Source organism: Brienomyrus brachyistius, chromosome 4, assembly GCF_023856365.1.
Source record: "Brienomyrus brachyistius isolate T26 chromosome 4, BBRACH_0.4, whole genome shotgun sequence".
NCBI lineage: Eukaryota > Metazoa > Chordata > Actinopteri > Osteoglossiformes > Mormyridae > Brienomyrus > Brienomyrus brachyistius.
The window spans coordinates 7981689-7993839 of NC_064536.1; the positions used below are offsets into that span (position 1 = coordinate 7981689).

Consider the following 12151-nt stretch of genomic DNA (forward strand, 5'->3'; position numbering starts at 1 on the left):
AGCTGGCCTCACCTGTAGATAGCAGAGATGGGTCGTTTAGATCCCAGCTTAGGCCTGTAGGGCCTGGGTTCGCCTGCCATGTTGATGTCTGAAAAACAGTCATGCACAGATAAACACTGGATAATAATGCTCGGTCACACTTGTTAATTCACAGAAAGATTAGAACGTCAAATGGTGTTTGCACAAATACATCCCTTTTATTTGTGCAACTTCACCAAAATAGAATAAACTAGGCAATTATTAAGCCTAATCCGTTCTATAGTTTTCAGCACAGAAGGCTTAAGTAATAACTGATTAGTTAAACAAAAAAACATTCCTAAACGAGACTAATTTAATTTAACTCAATTTAGAAAAGCTATAGTGAGATTTGAATTGTAATTAACTTTAATAAAGAGTCCTGTCAGGATAATTAATTAAGAGATCAGCTGGAACATAAACCAACATAGGGAGGGTATGATGGGGACCAGGAGGGAAAAAGGCCCCCCCTCAGGAGGGAGAAGCAGGAGCCCACAGATGTGCAGGACCTGTCCGGTTCTTCAGGTCCACCTTAAATTTTTTGGAGAGCTCATCAAAAATGATCACTTATGCCAAGTCAATTCCTCGTCAGCACATATTTCTGTAATGTGCTATTTGTCTCACTTGTACATTGCTTTGGAAGATAAAAGTAAATGTAAATATGTTTGTTTTTTTTTAGCAATACTTCACCTTCAAACTGAGTGGTAACAGGTTTTTTGGATGTTAGGAGACCAGACGGGACACATAATAAAACCATGGAGATGCACAAGGGGCAGAGCTTACAGTGGAAATGTGCACCTGGCTGACACTACAGTCAGCAGTTCTTCGTGTTGAGTGCGCAGGAAAACCAGGAGGCCCCAGGACCACCTTGGCTGAACATCACCCCAAAACCTAAACTCTTCCTCATTAGTGGAAAACCTTGACACAGCATGACAGGCACCTGAACACTACTTCAGAACCTCCTCTACAGCTGAACACCACTGGAACACGGCGGGTTGAAACCAAAACATCTCTTCTAAATCTGAACATTACCTCATCACCACACATGTTCTTCTGTTGTTAGGGATTGTGTGCCTGACAAGCATGAGAAGTCCATATTGGGACAAATTCGAACTGTCAAAATGCTTCAGGTCTATAACAAAGCCAAACGATTTCATTGCTTAGCACCAGTGCTTGAAGTGGGGAAAAACAGATGTCAGTACTCCCCTTGTTATTCAGTACCAGGTGCAAGTACTCTCCTTATTATTTAGTACCAGGTGCCGGTACTCCCCTTGTTATTCAGTATCAGGTGCCGGTACTCCCCTAGTTATGCCAGTACCCCTTTGTTATTCAGTACCTCGTGCCGTGTTCCCCTTGTTATTCAGTACCTCGTGCCGTGTTCCCCTTGTTATTCAGTACCAAGTGCAGGCACTTACCTTATTATTCAGTACCAGGTGCCGGTGTTTTCATTGATATTGAGTACCAGGAGCAGGTACTCACCTCATTATTCAGTACCAGGTTCCATATTCCCCTTGCTATTCAGTATCAGGTGCAGGTACTCACCTTGTTATTCAGTACCAGGTGCACCTTGTAAATCAGGACTATGTGCAGGTACTCACCTTGTTATTCAGTACAAGGTGCCGGTATTCCCTTTCTTATTCAGTACCAGGCGCACCTTGTAAAACAGTACTATGTGCAGGTACTCACCTTGTTATTCAGTACCAGATGCACTTTGTAAATCAGTACTATGTGCAGGTACTCACCTTGTTATTCAGTACCAGGTGCCGGTATTCCTCTTGTTATTCAGTACCAGATGCACCTTGTAAATCAGTACTATGTTCAGGTACTCACCTTGTTATTCAGTACCAGGCGCACCTTGTAAATCAGTACTATGTGCAGGTACTCACCTTGTTATTCAGTACCAGATTCCATATTCCCCTTGTTATTCAATGCCAGGTGCTGGGACTCACCAGGTGTCAGTACTCCCTATGTTATTCAATACCGGCCAATATTGAGAGGTGCCCATGCTATGAAGCAAAAAGAGGCTAAAATCATGAAAGCGCTTTTGCTGTCTTTCGGTGAGAGCTGAGAGGCTCAAAAGAAGCTTCTACCTTCAGGCCATCAGACTACTGTACTTAATACTAACTGACAGTAGTAATTACATTATGTTGCACATATCTGATCTTTTTTCTCTTATTACCAGCATAACTTCACTGTTCCTTATTTATTACATATTTATTATATTGTAACTTTGTCTTACTCCTTTCAGTGTTTTTATGGCGTTGAGTTCATCACTTTGCATATCACTGCAGGTTGCGGTTGCAATGCATACTTTGCATAAGACACATAAAAGCTTTGAATCCACTTGAATCGCTGGTTACTACTGATGGCTTTAGTCACAATAGGGCTGAAATCACTCTGGTTTTGTTACAGACCTGAAGTCCATAAATTTCATTGACTGAGAAAGCCTCCTCTAGCCTGACAGCTCGGTCGGGCACGTGTGACTTGACCCCTGGAGCAGCGTAGAGTGACTTTTTAACACCACACCAGTTAATCCATATCTCACAAAGAACAACCCTGACAGCAGAACAATGATCGCCGCTATCGGAGTGCACTAGGCGTGAAAAGCCATTTAGAGCGAGGATGACTGTGACAATGACGACTGCCTAATAGGAAGATAATAACCCTAAAAGCAAAGATATATTCATTGTGTCCTTTGTGTAGCTGTGCCGTATAACCAGCCTAATATCCTTAACCTGACTCATCACTGCTTCTCATTTACGCCTAAATTCTGTGACATTTCTGGTTTCCGATCCGAGTGCATTACCCTCCGAGCGTGTGCCGAGGCCGGATTCAAACAAGGCAGCCGTATGTGATAGGATGTATCCTTAAGGTACTGTAGATGAATCCGCTCTCACAGCTTTCCAGACACTTTCAAACAACCCTCAAATAGCAGGAGTGTGTGTGTGTGTGTGTGTGTGTGTGTGTGTGTGTGTGTGTGTGTGTGTGTGTGTGTGTGTGTGTGTGTGTGTGTGTGTGTGTGTGTGTGTGTGTTTTTGAGTGTTTCTCAATCCCATCTTTATATAGCAGCATCCTCATTTTCCCTAAAGGGGAGTGAAAAATAATCAAAATCGCAAAGCCTCCTAAATTAAATCTCATCTCTGGCTTGTGTTCTTTAAGGACAGGGATTCCACGGTATTCCATGTCAATTATAAGTAATTCTGCAGGGAAAATCTTACAATAAATAAACATTCAGATAAGCGATCTTAATTTTTATTTTTCAAGCATTGCTGCTTTCAAAGCCTACAGCCTAATTACATTTATCCACCAATATGGAATATTAATAAGTGGACCATAATAAGAACCAAAAATCCAAACCCTATGTGTTTTCCACATTGGATCAATAATGCCCTGCTCTATGGCACTATCTCTGTGTCACCTGCAAGAGAGGGCCGTCCTCGCCAAAGCCACGCCCCCCACACAAAGACCCGCCCACTCAGAAAAAGAGATATCTTAGAAGCCTGTCCCTTCCAGTATAAACATTAATATTTCATTTTTGTATTCTATTGCAGTACAGCATAGGAGTCATTTCCTCCAGCAGAATTCGGGCACATTTAGAAGGCCTTTTCTCATGTAATTAAGGATCCATTATTACATTCGGAACGATAGAGGGGGGACCGATGCCGCCAGGATTTTGCTGAAACAGGTGGTTTTGTAGCCGCCTGTGGACCTGAAGCAGATCGGCGTTTAGCAGAAGAGGAGCAGACGGCCAGATAAGCAGGGAATCTGCATGGCTAATGGGATGAGGGGTGATCAAAGCGTGTGGATGGAGGAAAGGCCCCAGGGGAGCGACGCTCTGGACCAACCTGAACATACTGCATCCAGGCCCTTGGGCACTACGCCACCTGCTGGCAGCAAATGAAATGACGATACGGCGTGGTCTATTTAAATAAACAAACCGCCTCCCTACTACACCAATTAGATGAATCTAGACACAAAGGCCTGACAGTCGTGTTTCCCAAACTCACAGAGAGGCAGCACTAAAGCCCAGACTCCCCAGCCCCGTTCCTGACAGCCGGCGTCTCCCCGAGGAAGGCGCCCCCCTTTCATCCCACACACTCCGTCACTCTCCTCTCCACGCTTCTCCTAGTTCAAATGAGACCATAACCCACAGAAAAGGATCCTCTGTCTTCCGCAGACTCTCCGGAAAACGTGACATGAGCGACGACAGAGGGACACACTTCGGCTCAGCTGTACGACTCACAGCTGGCAAACAATTAGAAAAACACACAGGACTGTTGCCTACAGGGGAAGATGGTCTGTGTGTGTCTGACGGGGGGGGGGGGCACGTGAATACGCCAGCCCTGGGGGGCGGAGCCCTCTGAACCAATCTCACCAAAGACGAGAGCCACCTCCTCACATCCAGTCCAGCTGATTAACTATGTTTTCACCTCCCACTGGTACAAATTTGCCCCCTAAATCCTGACAGTCTACAAAAACAGACTTACTGGGAGGGTTAAAACAGGAAAAAATCACATGCAGACGCTACTTTCCATCTGCCACAGTTACGTCTCCGTTCTATTTGACGAATTTGTAATTAAGGGGATAAACCGCTCTCTTTGTGCACGACATCGGGTCTGGGCTTCTTAATTAGTTCGATAACATAATTAATCTTAAGACTCCGGCACTGCGGAGAGTGACTGGCAGATGAGTAGATGCTCGTTTTCCGGGCTGCTTTGTTTGTGTCCACAGCAGGAATAAAATGGTTTAGCCCTTGTGATGACTAAAGAGCTGGGGTGATCCTGGGAGGGGCGTTAGCCCCCCCCCCCCCCCAGATTCGTACGCTATTTAGGTCTGAAATAAATGTTTTTTTATTACTTACTTATTATTATTTACATTGGGCTAAAATTTTGTGCACTGGAAACAGGCAAAACACTTTCTTGACGGAGGTCACGGGGTGCCGAGCGGTCCAGTCGCTTCCGTTGGTGAAAAAGACGAGTCAAGACAGTCTAAACAAGAAATCAGAGTGCAAACTGCAAAAAGCAACTGCAAAGCATCTCATTAATAACTTATTTGTTTTCCGACAGTCTTTTGCTTCTTAGTGTTGCCAGTTTAATGTATGTAATACTTGGAGGTCAAATGCATCTGTCCCCCCTAACGGAACAACTGGCCTGAGTCTGCCCCCCAGTTGAAATGTTCAGGAACCACCAATGGACCAAGGTATGGGCAGCTTCTGTCTCTCGGCCGTTTTTACAACTTGTTTGATTAATCAGCCAGTAACATATTCAGCCCTGTGGTGTTACACCCAAGAGGTCATGGGTTCGAATCCTGCCACTGGCTCTACGCACGTGCACAAGTTTGCATCTGCTCATCATATCTGAGCAGCTTCGTGGTTCTGATTTTTTACCATTTCACTACACGGATGTAGAGTGTATGATTGTGTGTGTGACAAGTTCAATTCAATTACATTTTTTGATACTGCGCCTTTCACAGCAGAATCGCCCCAAGGCGCGTTACATGGTTGCGTTGCGATACATTCCTGCATCATTAATAGAGAAAGATAAAAAATGGTCAGCCGTCCCCACCAGTCACCTGAGAAGAATCCCCTTCATTTTTGCCCTCAAACCATCTCCAACCAGGAACGCTCCACTAGATACTAACAAAAGAGAGCACAGACACCATCAATATGAGAAGAAGATGGAGATGGATCGGACACACCATCGGAGAAGAACAAGACTCCATCGCAAGAAGAGCTCTCTGCTGGACCCTAGAAGGTTAACGACCCCTAGTGGCCAAAGGACCCCTAGTGGCCAAAGGACCCCTAGTGGCCAAAGGACCCCTAGTGGCCAAAGGACCCCTAGTGGTGTATCGTGGAAACACAACTGCAGACCCTGAACCCCAGCTGGGTCAGAACTTGAAACTTGCAGTAGACCGACAGAGGTGGAGGTCCTACATAGCAGCCGGAAGAGCGGAGGGGTTCATGACAGCTGTCCCCTGTTACTCACCCTCTACTCCACCTCCCCCCGCCCTTCGCTCGCTGTCGCCTGCAGGGCTTCATCCATTAAGCCGACGTGAAGGACGGCACACGCGAGATAATTTAAGAAATCTGCAGCATTTGCGCGCCTCGCCATCATCCCCCTGTCGCCCTCTAATCTCTCCACCCTCTTGGAGACATTTTCCACCCATCTCAACATCTAATCCTAATCCTGTTACCCGAGTCCCTCTGAAACTATGTCACTCAGAAGACCCACGCAAAGACTTTACAAAGCTTGCTCCGCTGTCGCACGTACTTCTTAAAGTGCTTCTGAAATATGACGTATTTGAATATTTGTGTTGAAAAGACCATGCTGACCCTAAGCCATGTTGACTTCGGTGCCTCAGAAAACTGCTAGAATATCCGACTGCCTGTATTTGTTCAATTAAATATGTTTTATAGGCACCTCATATCACATTATTACTTACTACATCTCACGACGCATTCAGATATATTTATTTGAATATTAATTTATTCCTTGAATAATTAATTTTTTCGTTTTTTTTTTTCCTAGCTTAGCTGTGGGCTGACGGATCGCACTGCAAGGTCGCGGATCCCCGTTCCAAGCCTCACTTCCCACAATCCTTTTCAAAGAAGCGCTTTGAAAGCATTAAGCCAGTTTAAAGATGAAGTCATATTTAAGATTAAGAGCTTGAAAGAAAATAGCCAAATATATATAACTCCCTTTGGAATATAACTCCCTTTGGAATATAACTCTGTTTTGGTATAGAGCGGTTTTATCTTCGAAAAAACACTTACTTAAGCCAGTATTCACTTTTTTTCAGATGACAGGAAAACAGCATGAGCAAAGCAACAGAAATGCTCCTGACGGTATTCATGATTTCAGAATATCACAGCGTCCAAAGAGACATGGGCCAGAGGTGGCGAAATTCTACACCATCTTTGGCATCCTCAGGGGCCAAAGAAATGAGAGGGCATCAACTGAGGGAGTGGGCATCAACTGAGAGAGCGGGCATCACGGAGAGAGCGGGCATCAACTGAGAGAGCGGGCATCATGGAGAGAGCGGGCATCACGGAGAGAGTGGGAATCACGGAGAGAGCAGGTATCAACTGAGAAAGTGGGCATCAACCAAGAGAGCAGGAATCACAGAGAGAGCGGGCATCAACCGAGACAGCAGGCATCATAGACAGAGTGGGTATCAACTAAGGAAGCGGATATCATAGACAGAGTGGGCATTACAGGATGTCTGGGCATCACAGAGAGACAGGGCCTCACTAGAAACAGTGGGCATCAACTGAGAGCGTGAGCATCACAGAAAGAGCGGGCATCACAGTGAGTAGGCAGTACTCAAAAAGTCGGTATCACAGAGAGAGAGGGTCTAAACAGAGACAGCAGAGATCGACTGAAAGTGTGGGCATCACAGAGAGAGCGGGCATCACTGGAGATTTTGGGCATCACAGAGACAGCGGGCATCAATGGGCACAATCCTCCACCAAAATCACTGGCACAGCAGTGATATGCATGGATGACTGTCTTCACTGGCATCCTCGGAGGAATCTGCTGGCTTGTGACACTGCCAGTGACGGGCGTCTCGTGCGGTAACAGTGAATCTCTTGACAGGAAGCCGCGGCTCGTGGCATGAATCCGCAATCTGTGGCACCGTGGGGTGGGTCCCGCGGCTGAGGGCCTGTCATATCAATGACTAACAGAGGAGGCTGCCTCTCTCTGCTGCACTCCGAGCGCCGCTTCACACACCCAAAGTTTCCACTGTTCCTACAGCCTACATTCCTCCTCTCAACGGGAACAAGAAAAGAGTGATGTTGCGTGCATTTCTGGGGAACTGGGCTTCTTACTACCGGCGCTGCTGGCTAAATATAGAAAAGTCATGAGAATTCTATTGTCAAAACTGATACAATCATCGCTTAATAAATAATAATAATAATACTAATAATATTATTATTAATAATAATAATAATAATAATATTAGCGGTAGCAGCAATCACAGTCGTGTTTATGTTTTTCTTGTTTTTCTTGGGTAGGTTACAGTTCACCAGTATACTCAAAGATTTTCTACGAAATATTTTAAATAAACTAGTGCCTCTTGAGTCCTGCTCTTTAAACATGTTCATGATCTTCTTCTGGAATATTAGAGTGACATGGTGGTGCAGTGGTTAGCACTGTTGCCTCACATCTCTGGGACCCGGGTTCGAGTCTCCGCCTGGGTTACATGTGTGTGGAGCGTGCATGTTCTCTCCATGTCGTTGTGGGGTTTCTTCCAGTTTCTCCCCACAGTCTGCAATAGGCTGGCCCCCCATCCTGGGATAGGCTCCAGACCCCCTGCGACCCAGTAGGATAAATGGATGGATGGGTAGTAATTGCGTGTGCTATATTAGAGTTAAATTATGATAAAACAGCCAAGATCTGAAGGTGTGTCAGTGCATCTTTAGATGGAATCGTTTTGTCTTTCTCCAGGTATTTTCATGCAGCCTGTATATATACAGAATCTAGGCAAGTTAAAAAAAATGTTTTTTAAAACTATGCAAACGCTTTTATTTCTATTTTGCCGGTTTCTCGTCTGCTCTAAATTATAGTGAAAGTTAATTATTCTTTATTTGATGAGCTTTTTTTGATGAGCAAAATAAGACTGAGATTTCGGGTGGAAGCACACACCCCGGCTGAGACACAGAAAGCGTACTCCGGTTCCGGACCCTAAAATACCGATCCGCTATCTTTGCACCGAGCCGTGGCGCGGAGCTTGTCCCGACAATGCCCCACTTTCCTGCTTTAAATTGTGAAAAGTTGCCGATGTTGTCACAGGACGTCAATTTCTTTCTCTCCATAAACGGAAAGAGGTGCGTCGCATATAATTAAACATCCACAGCAATTGTAACAATCAAATACCGGTATTTAAAATAGAAAACCGGAGACTGGCGCTTTGCTCTATTCTAGTTTCTATTTTCTAGGGGTTAACGTTTTATATAGACAGATTAGACGGACGTACAGACAGATGGGTGGATTTATTTTTGAATAGGCAGACTGCCTGACTAGACGATGGCTCCGCCGCCCCCGTCCCGATCGGCGACCCCCGTCCCTCTCGCATACTCACATCTCTGCTGGCGTCGCCGGCCTTTATACACGCTCATGCTGGACGCCGCTTCGCTTCGGGTTCCGTGTCTCGCCGAGGTAAAACGCAGGAGCCGGGAAGCTGGCTGCTACCATCCGCTTTAACGGGGGTGTCTCTTTATTTCCGAAGTCAGCCCATGTTCACAGCGACAGCACCCAGGGTACTGGGATGCTCAGCGGGACTCAGCAGCGCCACCGTGCGTTTGACACGAGATCCCGACATTCGCGCCATATCATAACTGGATGACTATTACAATGTTGCAAAATGCTCATTTAATGATTCACAATACGGATAACGTAACCTACTACATTTTAAAATATTCATGTTTTGAGGCAGTCAGCGTCTCGACATCTTTTGACAAACGGTATAAGTGAAGATGGATGGTGCTCATCCGATTCCGGGAGTCATTAAATAATAGCATATTACTGGACATTACTGAGCACAGGGCACGAGGCACAGGGCATCTTGACGGGATCCTTAAGATATGATCATTTTAGAGATGCCATCTCACCTTAACACTTGTCTTTCGACTGCAGGGGGAAAGAGGTTCACACAAGACTGGGTGGACAGGCAAACTCTTTCTCTCTCCACACACACACACACACACACACACACACACACACATATATATATATATATATATATATATATATATATATATATATATATATATATATATATATATACACATACACACATACTCTAATATATACACACACACACGTTTGTATTTATATCTTCGTAGGGCAAAACCCTAATCACAACACAACGACTTTAACCCCTTACTAACCCTAACCTTAACCATAAGTAACCAAACAAAATACCTCTTTTGGCATTTTCAGTTTTTTGATTGCATTCACCGATCTTTGTGGGGACCAAAAAATACGCCCCCCACAACATCAAAACAACAGGTTTTTATGGTCCCCACAATACAATATATGCTTAACCCCCACCCCCCCCCCCCCCCCCCCACACACGCACACAAACACACAGCAGCAGCAGCATGGTTCAAGCCCACAACCCTGGAGATGTGAGGCTATGGTGTCACACCAGTCCCATGTGTGTTACTATCTCTGTCGGAGAAACGCTTACGTTCCTTTCCTGGTTCTGATGACACCTTGAGGGAAGGTGGCAGATCAGACTTCACTGGGGGATCGTGGGCCCTCGGGGGAGCCTAAGGCTGTGGATATCACGCAGACAGAGCCGCTGTAAAGTGCAGTGGACGCTCCTCAGGGCCAGGTGGCTCATCGCCCCGTGGTGTCGTCACCACTGCTCACCACTTCATTCAGCTCGGCGCTCCGAGTGGGTGGAGCACATGCCTGCTCCGTCAGCAGAGACGGCGCTGCTCACCGAGCCAAACAAACACATTCATTTAACCTTGTGTGAATCTGCACTGCAAGTCACTGGTTTTATTGCAGGACCTGCTACATCTAAAAGCATGTCCACCACCCACAGAACTTCCCGCAGGTTCATCCCGGTGTTGCTCCTTGGTGGCGGCATGTTTCTGTGAGTAGATCAGCTCACAGCACCTCACGCTGGTCTTTATCTTCAAGTGGATCCCCCAAACCCTTTACCCTGGCAGCTCTGAAAGCTAAATGCAGATAGATGTCTTCACTGTGAAGGTTCAGAACCTATTGAAAGACTCACTTATTTAGCAATCGAAAAAGCATGGTCAGCCAATCCTTGGAGCAACTAGGGGTTAACGGCCTTGCTTAGGAGCCCAGTAATGACATCACTCTGCTGACTCAAGGGTTTGAACCTATAACCTTCTACTGCACAGACAGGCACGGTGTCTTAACTTGCTGAGATACACTCCTTTATAGCAATGCCTCACAGTAACCCCAAGGTCTCAAAGCACTGCATATCCACAGTTAACTGCCTGTGCTTTTCTGTCATGGAGACTAGCTTTTCCACATCAATTAAATGACGTAACTGGATTTGAATCAATCTGAATAAATGAATATGAAAGCGTTTCACGTATCCAAAAACAACATAGAAGACAATCGGTCGAACCTGCTGTCCTGCAAAAATATGCACAGTCATGCAATTTTGGGCGTCAGGCATCACAGATCTGGCTGGCGACGGCATAAAAATAAAATCTTAAATCGATGGGCTGATGTGCGCCATCTTATGGCCACAGCTGTATGGTGCAAGTTTCAAGACAAGGGGCAAGAAGCCCGTCCCGGGCAACATGGTACAGGAAGAGGTACAGCCTAGACGGGATGCCAGTGCATCGCAGGGCACATAGATACAAACAATGGACAATTGAGAAACGCAAATTAACATAACTGTGCATGCTTGCCCTGGAGAACTAAATCGAGGAAGCCCATGCATAATCCCCCGGGTTTAAACCCAGGAAGAGCGTGCAAATCAGACATACACGCCGAGCAGGAGCCGGACTAAAACCCTCCATCCCCCGCAGCTGCTCCAGCGACTGATCCGCGGTCCCGCCCCGCAAATTACCACCGTCGCGATTGCCGTGGTATCGGGGCGGCTTTTGTAAAAGAACAATGGCGGAGATTCCACTGCAGGTTTCCAGTTTCTCGTGTCTTTGTGTTCATTTTCAAATGGAAACGGTCTTTTCTCATCTTTCCAGTGTGAGGAAATATAGACATTAAAATTATGGCCACTCACCACATTGAAAGGAATAAAGCGAGTGACTTAATTTATTTTAAATAACTTTAAAGTTTTTTTTTACATTACAAATATTTGTGTTCTTATAATGAAAAAAATGCATATAGACTATACTGAATGTACTCACTGACGACATCAGACTGCGGAAAAAATTAAACGCAAACCCACTGCTAAATCAAACGCTTGACTTGATAAGACTATTAGAATGATTAATCTAATCCTACAGCCCGTCATTCAGGCATAGCTTACAGTTTAATACACAGAGGACACAAAAATTAGGCTCTGTCATTGCCTCAAGATCTTAAGCTGAATTACTCAACTGGAAGATCGCTGGTCACATTGAACCGATTAGATATCCCGTTTCCTGCTACTCTTCGGGAGTGAATTTTGTGGGAACGCTTAA

The 12151-nt window shown here is 45.4% G+C and overlaps 1 protein-coding gene across 3 annotated transcripts in view; it reads right to left on the reverse strand.

Annotated features, from left to right (window-relative positions):
* Positions 1–12151, reverse strand: part of ralyl (RALY RNA binding protein like) — a 61144-nt gene that overhangs the window by 17709 nt on the left and 31284 nt on the right. For all 3 annotated transcript variants that reach the window (XM_049012376.1, XM_049012375.1, XM_049012377.1), the window contains exon 3: positions 13–88. In XM_049012376.1, the coding sequence (XP_048868333.1) occupies positions 13–88 (76 nt within the window). The remainder of the gene's footprint in view (positions 1–12; positions 89–12151) is intronic.